Source organism: Engystomops pustulosus, chromosome 9 (genome assembly GCF_040894005.1).
Source record: "Engystomops pustulosus chromosome 9, aEngPut4.maternal, whole genome shotgun sequence".
Classification (NCBI taxonomy): Eukaryota; Metazoa; Chordata; class Amphibia; order Anura; family Leptodactylidae; genus Engystomops; species Engystomops pustulosus.
Genome location: NC_092419.1, coordinates 35,378,673 through 35,403,222, shown reverse-complemented (window position 1 = coordinate 35,403,222; position 24,550 = coordinate 35,378,673). Strand labels below are relative to the sequence as shown.

General features: G+C 41.0%; 1 protein-coding gene across 1 annotated transcript in view; it reads right to left on the bottom strand.

Moving 5' to 3' along the window:
• Positions 1–23,776, bottom strand: part of LOC140076729 (pinopsin-like) — a 34,833-nt gene extending 11,057 nt beyond the window's left edge. The window contains exons 1-3 of the mRNA XM_072123389.1: positions 23,383–23,776; positions 6,682–7,010; positions 1,574–1,807 (exon numbers count right to left, since the gene is read on the bottom strand). Of these exons, the coding sequence (XP_071979490.1) occupies positions 1,574–1,807; positions 6,682–7,010; positions 23,383–23,734 (915 nt within the window). The 5' untranslated portion in view covers positions 23,735–23,776. The remainder of the gene's footprint in view (positions 1–1,573; positions 1,808–6,681; positions 7,011–23,382) is intronic.
• Between the last annotated feature and the right edge of the window lie 774 nt (positions 23,777–24,550).

The window sequence follows — 24,550 nt, the reverse complement described above, 5'->3', positions numbered from 1 at the left end:
GAACACCAAAACTCTACACTACAATGTTGAACAATAGAACTCTACACTACGATGTGGAACACCAGAACTTTAAACTACAATGTAGAACAATAGAGCTCTGCACTACAATGTAGAACACAAGGAATGTACACTACAATGTAGAACATTAAAACTCTACTCTACATTGTAGAACACTAGAGCTCTACAGTACAATGTTGAACCGCCAACTTTACACTAAAATGTAGAACACTAGAACGCTACACTACAATGTAGCATATTAGATCTCTTTACTATAATGAAGAACACTAGAACTATTTAATACAATGTAGAATATTACATTTCTTCACTACAATGTAAAGCACAAGATCTTTACACTACAATGTAGAACAATATAGAACACCAGAACTCTACACTACAATACAGAACACCAGAACTTGACACTGCAATGAAGAACACCAGAGCTCTACATCACAATGCAGAACACCAGAACTCTACACTAAGATGTAGAACACTAGAATTATACACTACAATGTAAAACATCAGAACTCTACACTACAATGTAGAACAAAAGAACTCTACACTACGATGTGGAACACCAAAACTTTAAACTACAATGTAGAACAATTGAACTCTGCACTACAATGTAGAACACAAGAAATGTACACTACAATGTAGAACACCAGAACTCGACACTACAATATAGAACACTAGAAATGTACACTGCAATGTAGAACACTAGAACTCTACACTACAATGTAAAACACTAGAACTCTACACTACCATATAGAACACTAGAACTCTACACTACAATGTAGCATATTAGATCTCTTTACTATAATGAAGAACACTAGAACTATTTAATACAATGTAGAATATTACATTTCTTCACTACAATGTAGAGCACAAGATCTTTACACTACAATGTAGAACATCAGAACTCTACACTACAATGAAAAATGTCAGAACTCTACACAACAATGTAGAACATCAGAACTCTATACTACAATGTAGAACACTAGAAATGTACACAATAATGTAGAACATTAGAACACCAGAACTCTACACTACAACATAGAATTTTAGATCTCTTCCCTACAATGTAGAGCATAAGATCTCTAAACTACAATGTATTACATTAGAACACTAGAAGTCTACACTACAATGTAGAACACCAGAACTCTCTACTACAATGTAGAACACTGGAATAACAGGAAGTGTAACAGCATAGCATAGCAGTCTCTAAAACCGCCCAGAGCGTAAAATTACAGTAATATTAGCAGTCAGTAATATTAAAATGTTGTAAAATGCATTTAAGAACAGTCTTATGAAGTCTTTAAGTGCTGCTTGTTAAAGGGGTTTTCATTGAAACCAATTTGAAACACAATTAACAACCTTTTATAAAAGCTCCTATGATAATTGACCAGCACTGAACATAATAAGTGCAGTAAATTTCCTTGTAAATTCCATCCTCTGGGGATATTGGACTAGGCATGAATGTTATTTGCATATCAATCATAAACCTTTATAGACAAAATATAGCCAATATAATTGATAATACGCTTATAATTGCCTCACTAACCCTCCAACATCTTACCTGTTTATTCATAAAAATATAAATGAGGGGATTAATAAACGTGCTGCTCTTGGCGAGAATGGAAGGTATAATGCTGACTGTGGGTGAGACTGCTCCCGGCTTCCCAAATGTTGTGATCAAGGAGACTAATCCATAAGGTAACCAGCAGAACAAATAGCAAGTGACCATGCACACCACCATGAAGAGTAAATGGTGCTCCCTCTTCTGAGCTGCAGTTAGGTTAATTCTACACATCTACAAAAAGAACAAAAAAAAAAAAGCAATATAAAGACATTTACAGCTAATAGATCCAACATGCGTATTTATATGCGATCCACCGAACCACCAGATACGACACTTGCAGAGAAAAAGATTGTCCAAATTTAATTACATCCACAGCAGGAACAGATTAAATTAAAGGGGTGTCTGACAGAATAAATGTACTTGCTAAATGCTTCCTATATAAAAATTAATTAAATAAAAAGAAATTATACTTACACATATAAGTTCAGACCATCAAATTTTTAACTGACTTTTTTTTCCTGCAACCTGCTCTTTAACATTCATCCTGACACTATGTGGCAGATTTACTTACCTGGTCCATTCGCGATCCAGTGGCGTGTTCTATGCGGTGGATTTGGGTCCGGCCGGGATTCACTAAGGCAGTTCCTCCGACGTCCACCAGGTGTCGCTTCTGCGCTGAAGAGCATCGGAACGCACTGGAGTTCACCGAGCCATCCTGGTTGAAGGTAAGCGTGAGTCGAGCAACACTTTTTTAAAAAAAATGCGGCAGTTTTTACGGCCATGCCCCCGATTTCCGTTGCGTGCATGCCAGCGCCGATGCGCCACAATCCGATCGCGTGCGCCGAAATCCTGGGGCAATACAGGGAAAATCGACGCAAAACGCGAATCGGGCTCTTAGTAAATGACCTCCAATCAGTATGTTTTGGTGACATCATAAGAAGTTGACTGCCTTAGGTTCTTAAAGGGGTTTGTGCAGGAATAAAAAACATTTTATATATGGCTGTAGGGTGGGGGAGGGTCTGTAAAAATAATAATAATAATAATACTTGAATGTTGCCAAGTACAGAGATATCCTGGATGAAAACCTCTTCCAGATGCTCTGGACCTCAGACTGGGCCGAAGGTTCACCTTCTAACAAGACAATGACCCCAAACACACAGCTAAAATAACAAAGCAGAGGCTCCAGAACAACTCTGTGACCATTCCTGACTGACCCAGCCAGAGCCCGGACCTAAACCCAATAGACCATCTCTGGAGAGACCTGAAAATGGTTTCCACCAACGTTCACCATACAACCCGAGGGAACTGGAGAAGATCTGCAAGGAAGAGGCAGAGGATCCCCAAATCCAGGGGTGAGAAACTTGTTACATCTTCCCAAGAAGACTCCTGGCTGCACCAGCTCCAAAGCTGCTTCTACCCAATACTGAGCAAAGGGGCTGAATACTTCTCACCATGAGATATTTCAGTTTTTCTTGTTTAATATATTACCAAAAATATCTACAGTATATATTTTTTTTCTAATCAAGATGGGTAGCAGAGTCTACATTAATGAGCAAAAAATTGGTCTTACCAATTGGCACCAATGAAACAAAGAATAAACATTTTAAAGGGATCCGAATACTTTTCATACCCACTGTATACTTTTAACTCAATGAATGTTGTAAAGGAATACAAAGGTGAGAAGATTCTAATGATATATAAAAATCCCTAAAATATATCATGAAATAAGTCTTGTGTAGAGAGAATGGGGCAGATTTACTTACCTGGTCCATTCGCGATCCAGCGGCGCGTTCTCTGCGCTGGATTCTGGTCCGGCCGGGATTCATTAAGGTAGTTCCTCCGCCGTCCACCATGCGCTGAAAAGCATCGGAACGCGCTGGAATTCACCGAGCCGGGCTGAGTGGAGGTAAGTGCAAGCTCCACAACAGATTTTTTTTTTAAATGCGGGGGTTTTTCCGAATCCGTCAGGTTTTCGTTTGGCCACGCCCCCCGATTTCCGTTGCGTGCATGCCGGCGCCGATGCACCACAATCCGATCACGTGCGCCAAAATCCCGGGGCAATTCAGGGGAAATCGGAAATATTCGGGTAACACGTCGGGAAAACACGAATCGGGCCCTTAGTAAATGACCCCCATTGTCTAAAGTATAAGTGTTTGAATTGAAGAAGTTTGTGTCTCACCAAATGTATTCGCATAGACAATTCAAGTGTCTAATATCCTAATTCCTCAGCTAAATCGTATAAGAAAAAGTTGAGCTTCTCATTAAAGTTTGCATTGTGATACATAGAAGTGTTAGTAAGACAGAAGGATTAAACCTGTTTTTCTCATTAAACTTAATCAAGCTTTAGGACTTCGTTACTTTATCTATTATTTCTGAACGTACTTATATTAACCTAAGATCCAATCCCTAAGCGCTTGCAAATAGGTCCTATTGACCTTAATGAAAGCCAAATACAAGTGCATACAGATCTAATCTTATGTAGTTAAAGCTGAGATGTGAAAACAATTGTACAAGCAAAAGGTTGGAACAGAATTAACCTTTTACGTTTGTGAATATAATGATGAATTAAGTGTAATTACAATATAAAACCAAAAGGAAGCGTTTATTGCAGAAAAATGTGCAACTGGTAGGGGGTTTTAGGAACCTGTTGGACTAACTCTAATCCTAGATACACGATGAAATACGGTCAGGCGTGGAGGTTTACAGGTTGTGTGTATTGTACCCAGCAGCAGGCATGTTTCAGCTGATCCTGTAGATCCTGCACACAAGTTGGTTGCCAAAGTTGGTGTCCCAGCACAACTTGACAGACAACAAATCAAGAGGCTAAACAAATGAGGGACCACATCTGACCGCAGGATGTCCTGCACATATTTATGAAATTTCCGCTAGCATATTGGGGGGACCTGACTAGTGTATTAGGTGACTCCCCAGATCGTCTCACCAATAGTTGGGTTGTTTATCCACAGCAAAGACAGGATTGAATAGATCACCACAGGACTACCATATTCAAGCCCAATCATTGTCGTATCCCAAAAAGTACCCATTTTCAGTCTATAACAATCCAGGTGGAGACAGTCAATGCCACTCCAAACAAACAAAGCATTGCCCCGCCCGTGTGCGTTTTTTGAATGTATATGCCATATTTGAAGAATTTCTAGCATTTCACTTCAAGTTTTGCCGTCAAATTGTTTTGACTATATTCCCAAATTGAGAAAATATTATAAAACTAAAAAAAAAAAAAAAAAAAAGTGTTGCTGCCTGTGGTGACATCCTGCTGTTCAGCCGTGATGAATGTAGAAAATAATAGTAACGGATAACAACTATTTTGACAATTCTAGAGAAATTTAGAAATCTTTGCCTCCTGTAGTAAGCACAATCATTGTGTGTAGCAGGTCTATTGTAACCTCTGCCCCCTGCTGGCTGCTCTGATCAACTCATTTATTCACAAAGAAAAGCACAGCATGGAGAGTAGGGAGGATTTATTTTTTTACCCGGAGCAATCTCTGGGGGAAAGAAACAGAAATCAGTCATTTATGTTGTATACTTATTTTAAAGACATTTTATGTGCATTGTACTAAACTAGAATATGAATGAAAAGTTCTACAGCTTTCAAAGACTAAGGGTCCGCGGAGCGCATTTTCGCCAGGTTTCCTGACTATTTCCGTTTTGCGCCGAATTGCCCCGGGATTTTGGTGCACGCGATTGGATTTTGGTGCATCAGTGCCGGCTTGCACGCAACAGAAATCGTGGGGCGCGTTGCCATCGGACAACCCGACGGATTCGGACAATGCGCAAGATTTAGCATTTAGAATCGTGTCGCAAGACGAGCGACCTCGGCGCAGAAGCAACGGATGCAGGAACTCAGGCGCACGAGCTTAGTGAATTGCGGCTCACCAGAATCCTCGTCGGACAACACGCCGCGGAGTCGCGACAGAACCGGGTAAGTAAATCTGCCCCTTTGTTTCAGCTCTTCCCCATTTGCAAGATATTTGTTTGCTGTCAGTGAGTGAAAACATTCTTGCTTAAGAACACCATATTTTTGTCCGCTGTTTTAATGTTATGTTTGGCAAAATCTAAAAGTGTCCATACAGGACTAAGACATATCCCACTGTATTCACATACTATGGGATACATTGTCCTGCCACCTTCTCCCCATTGATTGGCTGTTGCCAATGTGTATGGCGCTTTTCCTGTGATCTCACTGTCCTTATATGGACAGGGACATCTGTAGAGGGCTCCCTGAGTGTACGTTCAGTGGAGGCTGGGAGAGGATGCAATACTTTGCATCTGTCCCCCATTCACTCCAGTGGCCTCTGCTGATCGTATTCAGGGTGCGGGATGGAAAGTCTGAGCTTTCCATGTTATTCAATCCTGTGCTTTCCACAGTATAGTACTTATAAAGTTTCATCTGTTTGCCATTATATACCAGTAGCTTTCTGGGAGCTATCCAGGCATATACACTGAGCATACACAAAAGAAGGGATGTGAATGTAGCTTTACATTCACAGACTACAATAATTGATATACTGAAACCAGGTCTCAAGGGAGAAGTGGATACAAATGTTATCCCCTGCTCTTCCAGTAAAGTTTGATCCCAGTATGGTAATTAGGCCAGGTGTGGTCTTAGGACAGCCTGGCACCCCCCATCGGAAAAAAGAGTAATTGGCACATTGGATACCAAAACTAAAGAAGATATTCCAACTGCATGGGTGACACCTTTTAAAGGATGCAAAGTATTGGAATCTGTGGAAAAAAAAGAAACCTATACTTACCTTCCTCATTGCTGCCGTGCCACTTTTTGTTTACCTCCACTCCGACAACTTCCGATGGCCTACCACATCCAGGTGGAGGCATTGACATAGTGGAGGTACTATGCCCCATAGAGGAGCACGGCAGCGAGGGACAGCAACGTGGGACACTGGAAACACCGAGGGAGGTAAGTATAGGTTTAGGTTTTTTTTCACAGATCCACCCATCCCACCAGTAAAATTTTTATTAATGTGAGACAACCCCTTTAATAAAAACTGAATGGCAAGACAACCCCATCAACAATTAGTTATGTGTATCAACTTTAAAAAGCAGGTAAATAATTTAAGGTAACTTACCCCTCGTATCACACGTACAATGTGGCCATAGCTGAATATCATGATGAGCACAGGTAGCACCAGGCAGAACAGGAAGAGGCACACGATGTATGATACATTGTTGGGTGATTTTGAGTGCCATACTACTGAACAGGTGGTGCCGGAACTTTCAAGTCCATAACTGCTCCAACCAACAAGAGGAGGTATCGTCCAAAAGAGAGAATAGATCCATGATCCAACAACACAAATCCAGGCATTTTTGTAGTTCGAAGCATCAACTTTTGTATATCTCAGCACCGTAAGATAACGTTCATAGGATAACATGGAGAGCGAGATCAGCGAGACAATGCCTGTAATAAAAGTAATAAAAACACAACATAATTTATCATTTTTAAATACTGCGTTACAGAAAAACTCAAGCATAAACCATAAGTACATAAACCATTTTTGATACTGCAGTCCCATAACATACTGTAATATGTATCTGCAATACTGTAAACCTACAAGAAAAAGGCCAAAAACCAATAAGCAGAAGCCCATGCAACTTCATGGGGAGACATGAGTTTGGTATGGGTAACCTATAACGCTGGCATTTTTATGTAGTTGCATTGAGTTAATAATGCTATAAGAGGGCAGAGTATGTAGGGTCTAAGGTGGTAATATAAGAGGAGTGGCACCTAGCAGTAGATGTCACTTCTGGTCTTGTCTCTCTCTTCCTCTCAGTAGAAGACCACGGAGAAACATCTATTTTTAATGCATACTTAATAATGGTCATGTTTTAGCTTTTTTATATTATTGCTGTTGTTATCCTTCTAAACCCAGAGGAAGGGCGATCCTTCATCCATGACTTCCCTAGAGGTTTCCTTCACAGGGGGTTTTTCCTCTCCTGAGTGCTGTGTGATAACGTTTTTTGTGAGTCAGAGGTTGTTGGTTGCCTGGACCTTATATCATAATTTTTATGTTCATGGCTTTTAAAACGAAAAAGATGAATAAAAACATATTTATAACAAATAAAATGGGAGTCAATTTTAAGTAATAGAGACGAGTAGGTTTTGATATCCGTCACAATTATGAGATGGCAGTGGAGGAGTTGGGTGGAAGTTGCAGGTGGACTCATTTTATCTAATAGAGGATGTTAAACCTCGTGGTGGAGAACAGGCTTAGCTTTTGAAGTGGCCAGCCTGAAGGATGTCTTAATGGTAATGTCATCCAGGGGCGGGCACGGTGGTGAAGCACAGGAGTGAGGATCTTCACAAGGGTCATTGATGCCCTTAAAGTGGACAGGCCTTGCTAGAATGGCAAGCCAGAGCATACCGCCCCTTTATTGCTGGGTGTCCGGGTGCTGTTTGTCAGGCAGCTTGGATTGCACCTCTTACAATGAGATGAGTCACTCTAATAGGACAGAGAGGCAGTATCAACCCCTATTCTATAATTTTTTAAAGTTTTTGAAGGAACTTAGTAAGGAGGTAGTGCCAAACATCATGGATAACCAAGCACACATGTTCTGTAGCTCTTGATTTGACAATATCATTCTGTCTCTTCATGTAAATCCAGATATACTCGATGAATTTTAGAACGGGCTCAGTGGGACCATTTCATCATTTGCAAGTCTCCAGGTTCTTCTACTGAAGATAGTTCTCAATGACATTGGTTGGTAAGTTTGGGATTGGTAAGTTTGTCCTGTTTCAGAATACATTTTAGCACTTCTATTTTTGAAATAATTATGGAACCTGGCTGAAAAAATGTGTACAGTACTATAAATCTTTGCCACTGTGATATGTTATTGAAGTAGGCTAAAAAACAATTTTTTTATATATAGAATTATTGAGTATTCCCCATAGGTATATTGCATTTCTCATATATACTTGTAACAGTGACCCAGTGGCTCTTGCTTACATTTATGTCCACTCCAATCAATGATGTTCCATAGTTGCCAAGATACAACTTTCTCTGATAAATTTGATTTATATTCCTGACACTAAACCTGATTCACATCTCACTGCCAAGACTCTAGGGTCTTCATCTGGAAACAGAACAAGTAGTAACTCTAACCAGAATAAATCCCCTGAGATGTAACAGATCTACTAAAGATTAAAATGGTGTTTCATTTTTGATAAAGATCTGTTTCCGAAAATGGAATAACACCATGAAGCTGGATAAAAATCACTTTCTTAATGTACTTCCCTGTATTCTGGCCGTACTGTCATATACCAATGACCTTCAGGTGCTAAAAATCCATAGGAATGCTGGCAAAAATCGGCTGCAGTCTGAATAAGAACCAATAATTATAAAAACTGATCACAATAGATAGGGGGCTATTTATCACGCACTCCACAGGTTGCTGCGCGCTCTTAGTATATCCGGCATGCCTCGCTATGCAGACAGGTAATTCTAAATTGTGCTACAATCTGCACCAGGAACCAGCGCATGCTATAGTTTTTGTGGCGGCAGAGAGACTCCCCACCTCTTGTGGCCTGCCACGACTTTCTCTACAACCCTCCCTGGCTACTTGCCGTGGAGGTGGCATAAGGAGGAAAATTGTCACATTTCCTGGGATTGCGAGTTTATCAAGGCTATAACGCCAGTACAAGCCTTGCTATATTCCAAAAGTAGTATCTGTGGGGTCTGGGTATCAAGCAAAAGGGAGTCCAGAGGGTGGTTCTCATTAGTGACTGACAGCTACTTGTGTGCAGAGGCATGCAGGAAAGGCACTCATTCACATATTAAGCTCCTAAGCTTAAAAGCTGCAGGCATTTTCCTAAATACAGAAACAAAACTATATCAATCTCCTCAGCGACTTCTGTTTTATAACCCACCGTCTGTAGCATCTGGCAGCCTAAGCATCATAAATCCCAGAGTAGAACAGATATAGAAATATAGCAATCCATGTGTGCTTGATTTAGCAAAAGAAGTTAAAGGGAACCTGTCATCAACAATTGATCTTATATACTACTACAGGCAGTCCCCGGGTTACATACAAGATAGGTTCTGTAGGTTTGTTCTTAAGTTGAGTTTGTATGTAAGTCGGAACCGTATACTTTATTATTGTAACCCCAGTCAAAAATTTTTTGGTCTCTGTGACAATTGGATTTTAAAGGTGTTGGATTATCATAAGAACCTGGATTAACAATAATTCTTAATTACAGGCACAATTGATAACTGTTACAGCTGTTTATTGTAGCCTAGGACTAAAGTACAGTAAATTGGCAAAATCCAGAGGTCCGTTTGTAACTAGGGGTCATATGTAAGTCAGGTGTTGTTAAGTAGGGGACCGCCTGTACTAGTATATTGTCAGGCAGCATAACAATATTTATACTACAGATTTTCCTGCCTCCACCTCTTGGATGATATGAAATGTGACTACGTTTATAACAGCTTAATAGAAATGTACATAGCCCATGGCAAAGAGCCGAAAATACACCCAACATGAACCAGCATGGAAGGAAAGAAGTGATTCAAGCATCCGACGTAATCAGAGAAGCTGTGGAGTGGATACATTATTTCTCTCTGAAATTGCTTATTGGTTATGTTAATCGTTAGAGTTGATTCAGCTCTTTGTGATATTGTCCTATTGCAGTATTTTTTGCTTTGGAATTAGTTCACACGTCAGACAATGCGACATGCGGGTATTGTGTTTTTAATTGCTTTAAAAGTTCTACCAATCATTCTGAAACAGTGAGGCACATGTATCATACAAGTATCATAGTATTCCGGATGCCACTTTTCAAGTTTCCAGAAGTTTGATCAACAATTCCGACCTCTTACTTCGGATACACATCCTATATAGCTATGCGTTATTCTTTTCACTAAGGTTTGTACATTTTTACAAAAGTATAACTTCTACAAACCTCACCACACCGATCCTTTGGGTGGTAAGCTCTGATCCATTTCCCATAGCTGAGCTGCAATATATATATTTATATAGCACTCTAGGCTTTACAGGTGTTTGATCCTTGAGTCGCCCAATAAATTTCCTGGTTCAATTAGAATTTGTATTGAAACAGTCCTCCTCATCATGCTGTTCATATCATGAGACCAAGAAGACACCTAACAATTGATCAACAGTATCTCGTGAATTGTGAAATTTAAGCAGGATGTTCTCAGATGGAACTGGCCAGTGAGCTAAGAGTTTCACAAAGTGTCATCAGCAAGTTGTCACAGAGAGATTGGAATAGTCACGAAAAGGTTTAGAAGTCGACGTCCCTCAGAACCAGATAATCGAAGCCCAACTCCAAACACATTTTAGGGATATGAGAGGCACCCAAGTGTCATGTCATTCGAAACCATTTACATCTACATGACCTGTTAGGGTACCTGACCACCCAACCAAGCACAGGTTGCAATTCATATGGACTAGGGGTATCTATGCAAGATGTGGGGCCAGTGGGCCTGGGGCTGTTTAATGAGGTCCACCAATGATTTTTGAGATGTTCAAGAAGAGCGCTATATGTCAGCCACTTGGTGGTGGTGGTGTTATAGTGTGGACAGGCGTGTCTAGCTAATACAAAACTAAAATACACTTTGAAGATGGTGCAACACAGGCCTAATTTCATCTTCACGCATGACAATGCACAGACTCATCAACGTCACCTCTTTAATGAACGGCTGCTGGAGATTGAGGGATCTCAAATGGAGTGTCCTGCACTATCTCCACACCTGAACTCCATTGAAAACCTATGGGATTGGTTAAATTACCATGTAGTTGAAACTCTGTGAACCAGAACCTCCTTGACCCAGTTGGCTGCCCTTCAGGACATGTGGAATTCCAATTAGTTGACTTGTAAACAGCGTTAGACATCATTGTCAAGCTGTAATTGATGTCCAAGACCACATGGCAAGCTGTTGAGACACTGAAATTTTTGGTGGGGGTATATCCATCACTGTTATTCGCTTTTGTAGCAATAAATAGTTTGATATGATGGCATCACCTGCTTCTACTTAAATGACCTCCTGTCATGATATAATTGGGCAGATTTATCAAGCTGTCTAAAAGTAAGAATGCACTTAGTTGCCACAATGGGGCAGATTTATCAAGCAGTCTGAAAGTCAGAATATTTCCAGTTGCCCATGGCAACCAATCACAGCTCAGCTTTCATTTCACCAGTGCTCATGAATATTTTAAAGGGGAGCTGTGATTGGTTGCCATGGGCAATTGGAAATATTCTGACTTTCAGACTGCTTGATAAATCTGCGCCAATATCTCTGTGGAGTGTACTTTTTAGGCTTTCCGTAAATTTTACCCAAAGGGCAAGTATCCCTAAGTACTAGTGAGTAGTGGATGTGCTCCCTCTCACATACACATAAGTCAGTTTTTATAGCTGCCATTGGTTTACGCTTTATTGCTTCATCTTCCACTTTCTCCTAAAGATAAAATTAGCATTAACACAGCTAAAATCTGATGACCAATGGGTAAAGCACTTCATGCATGTAATTCTTTGTGGCATTTTCAGCTGATTTACGTCTTTTTAGCTTCGGCTGTATTACATAACATTCAATAGAAGCTGAGACTATTTGCATAGTAAATTGTAAATTGCAAGCAATATAATACAAAATATACAATATAAGAATGAGACCCCAGACAAGATATTGTTTTTGGCTACAGATTTTCCTGCCTCCACCTCTTGGATGATATGAAATGTGACTACGTCTATAACAGCTTAATAGAAATGTACATAGCCCATGGCAAAGAGCCGAAAATACACCCAACATGAACCAGCATGGAAGGAAAGAAGTGATTGAAGCATCCGACGTAATCGGAGAAGCTGTGGAGCGGATACATTATTTCTCTCTTAAATTGCTTATTGTTTATGTTAATCGTTAGATTCCTCACAGTTGATTCAGCTCTTTGTGATATTGTCCTATTGCAGTATTTTTTGCTTTTGGAATTAGTTCACACGTCAGACAATGCGACATGCGGGTATTGTGTTTAAAATTGCCTTGAAAGTTCTACCAATCATTCTGAGACAGTGAGGCACATGTATCATACAAGTATCATAGTATTTCGGCTGCCACTTTTCAAGTTTCCAGAAGTTTGCCTACTTAATCATTACAATGTATCTTACGTTTTTCCCATTTGTGATACAAGTTGTCTATTTGGTCTCACTTTTGAGACTTTTTGTGGTGTGCCACTTTTTAGTCCCAAATAGAAGGTTACCAAAAGTAAGTCTGGGTCAGCATTCTCTGTATTAAGACTTATGAGGTGCAAGAATGGGACAATTCCAAGCCCAAAAGTTGAACAAGTTTCACAAACATCTGGGCTACAAAGTGTCATAGAACAATGTTCTATTTGTGTCAGAATATGTGGTGGGATGTGTGGGACACACTTGTAAAGTTTTCTCCCTTTCTCCCTCTTTTCTTACCAACGGTCGCTCAACATTAAGCCACCCCCAACCATCTTAACTGCAGGTGCATTATGGGATAGCCTACTAATAGTAATATAAGTGAATATACTTGATGTATCCACCACATCTTGCAGGTAAAAATCAAGAGTACTAGAGGTGAATATTTCTGCAATATGTGTCTTTCCCTTTACAATTTTAGGATGCCAGGTCAAATTTGTTTGGTTTTTGGCTTGGGTGTGCTGCTATTTTTATATCACCGGGGTCACCTATTGTATAAATCAGTCTCGCCCTCGCACAGTCCTACTCTTGGGCCACAAAGAATGGATACATGGTCCATGTTATACATCCCATGTATCATTGGTATGTGAGATCCACTCACATGACTATAGAAAAGCTATAATCATGGGCAGGAATAGGACCTGCTCTGAGTTTTCCGCATGGGCAGTCCGCACACATGGAAACCATGGCCATGTGCGTGAGCCCATAGAAATGAATTTGTCTGTGTGCTATCAGTAAAATAGAAAGCGGACAAAAACTATTTTCATGCACTGATGTCCACAGTCAGGCCAAGCAGCAAGCCATGAACTAAACTACTGTAATACAAACCATTCACTGCTCCAGTGTTTTAGTGGCCCAAAACACACTTGGGACCAACGGAGAATGTATAAAAACTAAACTGGGGTGTACTACCCTGGCCTCACTGAATGACTGCGCTGCCCTGGAAGAAGCAGGTAAATATTTTTTAGACTTGATTTAGGGTTATTTGGACACTGGTCCATAAGTACCTGCTGCTGGTTTAGTGTCCTGAATCTCCCTCAGGCTCACATTACTGTGAAGGGTATTCCTATCCTGCCATTTATGTCTATATCCACAGGATATACCCTGAATGCCTGCTACATACAGGTTCCATAGGTATTTATATAATGTCTGAAAAATTGTATTTTGTAAAAAAATGTGCATTTGAATAGAAAAAAACTTGCACAGTCTCAGCCATATTCCGTTTTACTACATGGAAAAATGTAGGTCATGAAAAAGAGCTTAAGACTACATGCAACCCAACTAAATTCCCTAATAGTGACATGGGGTCCTTTTTTGGGTGCACAAATTGTGCCGTAAATTTGCCTGGAATGTTAGTTTTTGGCGCAAGGGCTGAATGACTTGGTGCATGGCCAGGTGCTTAACTACAAGTGCAGCAGCCATAGCAGCCACTATGGGATCCACAGTGTCATGGGGACCCTTGCATTGGGTGTGTATTGGGAGTGTATATGCTGTATGTCTGTATATGGTGTTGTATGTGTGTACATGATGTGTATATGATCTCTATGTGTGGGATGTATATATGCTGTATGTTAATGCTGTATGTGTGTATATGGTGTGAGTATATGATCTATTTATATAAATGCGTGTACATATGAGTGTATAAATGTGTGTCATTGTATCTCACAAGTCTGAGTATGGGGGACCCCATTCAGAAGACTGCAGAAGACCCATTAAAGCAACAAATTGTACATCGACATCTCAATCACCAGGATGTTTGTTCCCCTTCTCTAAATAAGTGGGGGTCCCAACAGTCAGACTTTTATGTCAAGCGATTTTTAGAGTAAAGGAATAATAGTAATAGATATAAATTGACCTAAAACATCAAACATAATATATATAACAAAATATTATAGTATAACACATATCAAATTCTTGCTGAATACACCTGAAAAGTTGGCAATAGACAAACAATAATTGGTGTTTAAAAGAACGTTTTTGTAAACATTCCATAGTTGTTACAATCAAAAACACACATATTTTTTTCCTCCTGTAACAATGGACTATAAAACATTAAAATAATGCTCTTAAAAATATAATAAAGAATGAAAAAATGATCAAAGTCACATGCACTCCCTGTAGGACTAGTGTATTCTTGCTGCCTTATGACTTACGATGTAGAAGTCTATAGAATACAATGAGTGAAAGGGTTACATTTCCCCAGAAGAATGTGCAGCTACCAGTATGACCTTTATTTACAGCAAACAAATGTGATATTTGCTGTATAATGGTACAAAAATCAATAGAGATGCCCACACAGAGCAGTATGACTGCTTCACAGGGTCAGCGACACACAGAGAATATAAACATGGTGCTTTCAAAGAACACACTAACTAGAGCAACTCTACAGCAAATGTAGGCAACCAGCAATACATGTTATATAGCTGATTATACCAGGGATTACTAAAAGGCAATGCAGAGAGAAAGCTGGAACCGGTTTTCCAAAATCTCTCCTTGGCTTAAAAAAGGCGAGTTTACTATACAAAAAATGATTTACTGACCCAAGTTTTAATTAACCTAAAATAATATTAAATACGGTGTCTAAACTTGAAAAGGCTTTAGATTTTCAAAGGAAATCAACCAATGAAAAAACCCCAAAAAACTAGAAATACCTCCACGCTTCTTCATCTTCATCCTAGTGTTGTCCTCTGCTAGTCTTGCTGGGATCACCTAGAAAAGAACCTTATTATTAGCAGACCGGAGCACAGGGATAAGATATCCGGTGCTCCGGACTGCCAATTATGCATGCCCCCCACACTTACCTTTCACATGCTAAAGGTATGAGGGCGTGAATTCACACCACTTGAGGGACATCGCCTCCCTCCCCATGCATGTGAGAGGGACGTGGCGAGCTCATGCATAATTGGCAGTCCGGAGCAACGGACATCGTTTCCCCATGATCTGTGATAATAATTAGAAATTTTTTTTCTAGGTGAGGTGAGAATTTCTAGGTTTTTTTGTGTTTTTTCAGTGGTTGATTTCCTTTAATATAGCACATGTTTCCTTTAATGTAGCATCATATTATACAAAAAGTGTAGGGTCTCAATAGAAAAAAATCGAAATACTTTTTTACAGTCCACAATATGATTTCTTGAATAAGAAAATGTCCATGCTTGTTGCCTTCAAAGGCTAAGCATTGAAGTTATGAGGCCCTCAGCAAATGATTGGTGGGGGTCTGACTCCTGGTACCCCCAGCAATACGTAGAAGGTTCTCACTCATGGGTGGAGTGGACATGCACTGATCAGATATCTCCCCCACCCACTTAGACAATGAGATACTGGAGCGATGTGCTAAACCTTTTCGGACACTCCCATACTATTAAATGGATCAGCACGACCCATGCTCATGCTCTTTTCACCCAGCATTGAGAATGAGACCTCCATACTCCAGATTGCTGGGATCCTGATTGTGGGCATAATTACAAAAGAAGCCTTACCTTCAGCAGCTTGTTATACTGTATCTTGAGGATATAGATACCGTATTTTTCGGACTATAAGACGCACAAAAAATCCTGTGATTTTCTCAGTGCGCCTTACAGTCCAGTGCGCCTTATATATGAACCGTACTTACAGACAACAGCTTCCTTGAACTGTGCACAGGTCTGCCACCTGCTGGTCATTCATCCTTATAATTAGGTGTGCCTTATATATGAACCTAGACGCTTTAGCAGGCATTTATTTATGGTGCGCCTTGTAATCAGGTGCGCCTTACAGTCCGAAAAATAGGGTAACTTGAAAAGATTACCTCTGTACAGCTAATACTTTACACTTATCCTCTTTTCACATGATAAAACTGTCTGAACACTTGGTCAAGATACCACCGGGACCCCTGATCATCATAGAAACTGGGCTCCCCGAATCCTACGCCTCAATGGAGCAATAGCTCAATGCACCATTTCATTCACACCCCCATAGCCCCCTCAATCCAGTTGTTACTGATAGCACAATCCATAATCCCGTCCCTCATTTGATAGATAGATCCTTCAACTTCTTCAGTTCTCATGTACAATCATGCCACCAAATATTTTCCTATGTTAATTTTCCTAAGCATAATATCAACCACAACATTTTAGCCAATGATGCATAAATATTTCTCGGAGGGATCCTCGCTCTGATTGCTGGGGGGAACACATCAATGTGGTGAATAGGGTATAATTATTCTTCCTGATAGAAGGAGGTCATCGTGCTGTGGTATCCAGCCTATCCCATGCTGCTAGAAAACAATAGGCAATTAGAACTATAATTTCATCCTTCTTCCATCCTGACCTGTGAGTCCGATGAATAAATAATGCGTCAGAAAATAAGTGACCTTGTTGCTCGTAACACCCAGTCACTCTGCATTTACCAGATCAAGTTAAGAAAAGGAAGAAGATTACAAACAGAGCAAGAAGAAGACCTTTCAGCAAGGACCTATATATAAGATTAGATGCATTGTTTGGAGCTGATTGCTGCATACTGTACTGTGCAAAAGTTTCAGGCAGGTGTAGGAAAAATGACGCAAAATAACAATCCTTTCAAAAGTAGAAGGTTTAAAAATTCTTCTGTAGCATAACAACAGCCCGAAACATGCAGCCAATGTGATTGGATTAGAAAAAACTGTGACTTGTTCTCAAAGATGTTTGGAACCACCTTCCTCCCAAGTTCCTTCAAAAACTGCACAAGTGTACCCAGAAGAACTGATGCGCTTACTGTACATTCCAACATACCGTATTTTTCGGACTATAAGGAGCACAAAAAATCCTGTGATTTTCTCAGAAATCAAAGGTGCGCCTTATAGTCCAGTGCGCCTTATATATGAACCGTACTTACAGACAACAGCTGCCTTGAACTGTGCACAGGTCTGCCACCTGCTGGTCACTCATCCTTATAATCAGGTGCGCCTTATAATCCGGTGCGCCTTATATATGAACCGTACTTACAGACAACAGCTGCCTTGAACTGTGCACAGGTCTGCCACCTGCTGGTCACTCATCCTTATAATCAGGTGTGCCTTATAGTCCAGTGCACCTTATATATGAACCGTACTTACAGACAACAGCTGCCTTGAACTGTGCACAGGTCTGCCACCTGCTGGTCATTCATCTTTATAATCTGATGCTCCTTATAGTCCGAAAAATACAGTAATCCCAGGACACATTTAGGGACATTTATTAATTTGGGTGCAAGGTGGTTCTAGAGTTATCTATATTTTTCAGTGTGATGTAAGTTTGTGGAGCAAAAAGGGAAACTATTACAACAAAGTAAAAAAATTAATAAAACACAAGTCTAGATCTTCTGTGATTTGATCACCTTAACTTCCAAACAATTTACAAGAAGTAAAAGTTGTATCTACTCCAAATGATATCTGTAAAAAAAAAAACTTTAGTTTGTCCCAGAAAAAACAAGCCCACACACAAATCTGTTAATAGAAAAATAACAAAGGGATATTTTTGAACAAATCAAGTTTTTTTGAAAATGTATTTTTTAAATTAGAAAAATATAACCGAACCAAATTTTCATTTCCCATCACTGACTTGCAGTATACAGTTAACATGAAATTTTCACTACACAAAAAAAACAAAAAAAAAGGCACTTAAGGATTTGAGTATTTTTCTTAAACTCAACAAAACATTTTAAAGGTGTCTCCATACACACCTATACATACTTCCCCTGCGAAAAACAAGACCTGATACAACTATGTAGATGGGGAAATGAAAAAAGTTATGTCTTTAGGAGGTTAATAATAAATAAAATCAAAAAGTGACTTATTAAATGTATTTTATCAAAAAATTTTCAAACTATAACTATGGTGAATAATTCAGTCAATGTACAAAGACATAGATATGAATGATGGATCCTTGAAAATATAGAGAGAGCTGATGATGGAAAGGTATATAACATGGAGGAAGAATAGTCCATTACACTAGGGGTGGTTGGTACTTTGACCCAGAATTCCTCTTCTATCTGGATGAATTTAAAATGAAGAGAAAGAATTTTTTCAAAGAAATCGGCTTTATTCCGATACTATACAGAAATGTGACATTTTAGAAGCAGCTTCAAAATGGCCTCCTAGTGGAGGTGACGTTCTGTGTTTCTATATGTGTGAATAAATTGTATTTCTTGGAAAGGTTCTGGAGTGCCTCTTCACATAATATTTATGTAGGCAATACAGTGAAACTGAGTGAGGAGCTCCCGTTTTAGTGCCAACCTACTTCTTCCATCTTTGTACAATAGATTCTCTGCCGTGGGAGTCCTCCATGATACTGCTCAGGCTGTGCTCCTTCCCTGACAAACAGGGCAAAGAGCTATTTTTATTGGCTGCTCTACAATAAACAATGGATCACAATGCAGTAGCCTCGACTTGTAGAAGGAGGTACACAACTACATAAACTTTGGCATCCTACAATGTACATTTACCGTCTATAAATAAACCATATTCATATTTTGTGATCTATGTAACATATATGATCTATATAACATATATGCTCCTTCCTTGACAAACAGGGCAAAGAGCTATTTCTATTGGCTGCTCTACAATAAACAATGGATCACAATGCAGAGGCTACACAATTACATAAACTTTGAAAATCAGGTGACGTCCTACAATGTACATTTACAGTATATAAAAAACTATTAATACTTTGTGATCTATATAACCTATATGACATTTAAAGGAAATCTACCATCAAAATCCATCATGATAAACCAGGGGCACTTACTTAATCCTATTATATTTGTGATCCATGGCCTCCTTCCTTCTCAAATCAACGTTTAAATTATGCTGTCAGAAGGGCTCCTGAGGGTGTTACTATAGCCCCTCCATGCTGCAGATTCACAGGTTGTTACAGTGTGCAAGGAGCACTTCCCCTCTCCCACAGTGTGCTGAAAGGGAAGGGAGAAGTGATGAGCGAGCAGGCGGGAAAAGGAGACAGTGAAAAAGCTTGAGAGGCCACTGACGGGCTCTGATAACACCCCCAGAAAACTTTTGCCTTATTAGCATAGTTTTAAAAGTTAATTTTAGAAAGAAGGAAGCCATGGATAACAAATATAAGAAGATTACCACAGTCACGGTGCCTGGATCCATGAATAAGTGTCCCTGGTTTATGACGCTGGATATTGATGGCTGATTTCCTTTAATGAGGTGACAACCTCACCCGCACCACCCATGAGGCGAGTTGAGCTTCTTGCCTCAGGAAACACGAACTGCAGCAAAATGGGGGGTACCATTAGTGTTGCAGGTACCTGCTATAAAGCAGGACCTGACACCTTAAACATAGTGTAACTTCACACCTGATGTCATCATGGGTGTGAGACATCGCATGGAGAACCCACTTACTAAAAAATATAATGTGATATTTTATTTCTGGATGGGGTGAAGAGGGTGCCATACTATAGCTCACCTCAGGCAGCAGGGAGTTTAGGTTCATCCCTGGGTACCACTGCTTTACTATTACATTATGTTTTCAATGTCAGTCCCTTAGTGATGGCCCCTTTTATTGTGGAGCTGGACCCCTTTCATTGCGGAGCAGCATAGTATTTGCTATTCATGCTGCCTGTATATGGCTCCATATTAAACCCAGTAGAACATGCGGGGCAGCAGATAACATGCACTAAGCTCTGTGCTACCAGGCAGTGACATGAATCATCTTCTGGTCCTCGTACCACAGATTTCAGAAGGTATAGCTACGAATGATAAAGACCCATCTGATTTTTCGGTATGGCCACTATCAGAACATATAAAGGGGCTCATGCTCTAGTTACAAGTAATTATGGTTCCCAGTTTGTTTGTTTTTTCCAATCTATTACAATGCATAGGAGATCTTGCGGACTCGAATATAACAGAGACTACTCATGAATGTGCAAAAACCACTACAAGGCAATGGGGCAGATTTACTTACCCGGTCCATTCGCAATCCAGCGGCGTGTTCTCTGCGGTGGATTCAGGTCCGGCTGGGATTCACTAAGGTAGTTCCTCCGACGTCCACCAGGTGGCGCTGCTGCGCTGAAGTTCCCCGAGGCACTCAAGTTCACCGGCCTATTCCTGGTGAAGGTAAGCGCGAGTCCCGCAACACTTTTTTTTTTTTAAAATGCGGCGGTTTTTACGAATCTGTTGGGTTTTCGTTCGGCCAATACCCCCCCCCCCCATTTCCGTCGCGTGCATGCCAGCGCTGAGGTGCCACAATCCGATCGTGTGTGCCAAAATCCCGGGGCAATACAGGGAAAATCGGCGCAAATCGGAAATATTCGGGTAACACGTCGGGAAAACGTGAATCGGGCCCTTAGTAAATGACCCCCAATGTGTTCCAATACTAGTAATAACATAATGGCATCTTCTGTGCCAAACAATCCAACACATCACCACCAAAAGTGATCCTATAAAAAAGTTATGATCCTCCCACCCCCCTCCAATGATGGAGCAATCCAATGTGAAATTATAAATCACCCACAGAACAGCAGTCTCCATAGCACCGTGATAATAACAACTTCAATACCTTTCAATAAAAAAGTGCCCCCTAACACATTGTTTCATAATAACCCATAATGGATTCAGCCAAATCATGAAAAGTCACAGATTGGATTATTTGAGGTTATGGCTGTTTTTTGAGAATGTTGTTACACAGTTATTCTCACATCTAGAGCACCCTAGGAGTGGGTGTGATTGTAAACTCACATTTAGCACCATGTGGGGAACAAATCCTGCATAAGAGGATGCTAATGACAGCACAGTGCCTCCACCATGACAGGACAGAAAAGGTACATTAGAAAGTAAGTATAATAGATAGAAAAAATGGGTGCAGAGGGTCTTCCCTTGGAAGAAAGAGAGGTAAGATATAAAGATCCATTAGACAAACCTGGGGGATACTAATACACAGCCAGGAATCAGGGAGATCTGTTATTTCAAACCTGTAGAAACCAGGAATTTACATAAAGAACTTGCAATAAACAACCTGTATCTGGCAAGTTCATCTCTACTACAACTGACAAGCTTACCTCAACTACATCAAACAAGCTGAGCACTGCTACATCTGATAAGCTGAGCTCTGCTACATCTGACAAGCTTACCTCAACTGCATCAAAAAAACTCAGATATACTACATCTGAAGAGCTCATGTCTACTACATCTGACAAGCTAACATACTACATCTAAGATGCTCAGCTCCGCAACATCGGAAAAGCTCACATCTCCTACATCTGACAAACTCACCTCTCCTACATCAGACAAGCTCAGCTCAGCTCAGCTCAGCTCCTTAGCCCTGCTACATCTGACAAGCTCAGCCCTGCTACATCTGACAAGCTCAGCTCTCCTACATCTGACAAGCTCACCTTTCGTACATCTGACAAGCTCACCTCTCCTACATCTGAAAAGCTCAGCTCTCCTACATTTGACAAGCTCACCTCTCCTATATCTGACAAGCTCACCTCTCCTACATCTGACAAGCTCACCTCTCCTACATCTGACAAGCTCACCTCTCCTACATCTGACAAGCTCAGCACTACTACATCTGACAAGCTCAGCTCTCCTACATCTGACAAGCTCACCTCTCCTACACCTGACAAGCTCAGCTCTCCTACATCTGACAAGCTCAGCTCTCCTACATCTGACAAGCTCACCTCTCCTACATCTGACAAGCTCAGCCCTCCTACACCTGACAAGCTCAGCTCTCCTACACCTGACAAGCTCAGCTCTCCTACATCTGACAAGCTTACCTCTCCTACATCTGACAAGCTCACCTCTCCTACATCTGACAAGCTCACCTCTCCTACATCTGACCAGCTCACCTCTCCTACATCTGACAAGCTCAGCTCTCCTACACCTGACAAGTTCACCTCTCCTACATCTGACAAGCTCAGCCCTCCTACACCTGACAAGCTCAGCTCTCCTACATCTGACAAGCTCAGCTCTCCTACACCTGACAAGCTCACCTCTCCTACATCTGACAAGCTCAGCTCTCCTACACCTGACAAGTTCACCTCTCCTACATCTGACAAGCTCAGCCCTCCTACACCTGACAAGCTCACCTCTCCTACACCTGACAAGCTCAGCTCTCCTACATCTGACAAGCTCACCTCTCCTACATCTGACACGATCAGCCCTCATACACCTGACAAGCTTAGCCCTGCTACATCTGACGAGCTCAGCCCTGCTACATCTGACAAGCTCAGCAGTACTACATCTGACAAGCTCAGCTCTCCTACACCTGACAAGCTCAGCACTACTACATCTGACAAGCTCACCTCTCCTACATCTGACACGATCAGCCCTCATACACCTGACAAGCTTAGCCCTGCTACATCTGACAAGCTCAGCTCTCCTACATCTGACATGCTCAGCTCTCCTACACCTGACAAGCTCAACTCTCCTACACCTGACAAACTCAGCTCTCCTACACCTGACAAGCTCACCTTTGCTATATCTGACAAGCTCACCTTTTCTACATCTGACAAGCTCAGCTCTCCTACATCTGACACGCTCAGCACTACTACATCTGACAAGCTCAGCTCTCCTACATCTGACACGCTCAGCACTACTACATCTGACACGCTGAGCACTACTACTATTCATATAAAATGACACATTACTCACCAAACAAGGAGTTGCAGAATCCATACCACTTACATCCCTGCTGTCCTATGAGCCACCCACCAGATACACTGGCTGCAAAGCTGAAAGGAGTCCCGAAGATACAGACCAGCAAGTCACTGACACTGATGTTCAGCAGGATCATATTAATGGGGGTCCTCACTGCCTCAAACTTCACAAAGATCAGCAGCACCAGAAAGTTGTAGAGTGATCCCAGCACCAGGATGCAGCCCAGGCACACAGCCACCACATTATGGGCTGTCCTGCTAAGTCCAGCTACTGAGGAGTCCCTGCTGTCACCAAGGCTGAGATTGTGCCCTCCAGAGTCATTCTGCATTCCCAGGACATACACCATCTCTGCTGATCATCACCCTCTGCTCCTGCAGGATTCTGCTAGAGGACCCAGGTACAGCAGCTGCTGCAGCAGCCGGGATACCGGAGTGTGCGCCAGCTCCACCTGCTGGCAGCTAGCCGCACTGCAGAACAATAGTCTATCACAGTGATGGCGAACCTTTTAGAGACCAAGTGCCCAAACTACAACCAAAACCCACTTATTTACCCTGATGTGCCAATGTGCCATTTTAAGCAGTAACTTATTGCTACCTGTTCTTCCACTTCTTTAATTGTATCGGCCTCCTGAGGCCACCAATACAGTTGAAACAAGGTGGGCAAATTCAGACTATCATTGTAGCTTCTCTCCAGGGTCTCTGTCTAGAAAGAATGGTGGGTCCAGCAGGAGGACCTCCAAAGATAATGCACTTCTTTCAACACGTTCTCACTTTTCAAGCAGTTCCAAACAGTCAATGAAGTGTCGCTGTAAAATAGTGCTGAGTGCAGCATCTCATAAGTTGCCTAGGACTGCAGGAAGATTTAATGGATTTGTCCTCGTTTCGTCCTAAGCTGATATCCTGAGTGCCCACAGAAAGGGCTCTGAGTGCCAACTCTGGCACCAGTGCCATAGGTTCGCCATCACTGGTCTATCACAACACAGTCAGCGGGGACCAACCCCCTATTGACTGGAACTTTTTGCTTTTAACTATTTTTTTATGGAGTAGATGTTGCAAAACATACAAAACATTAGTCATTATCAATTCTTTTGATTAAAAAAAAACAACAACATTTATAAACATAGCAACAGTTATAAGGATGAAAGGAAACAATAAAACATAAA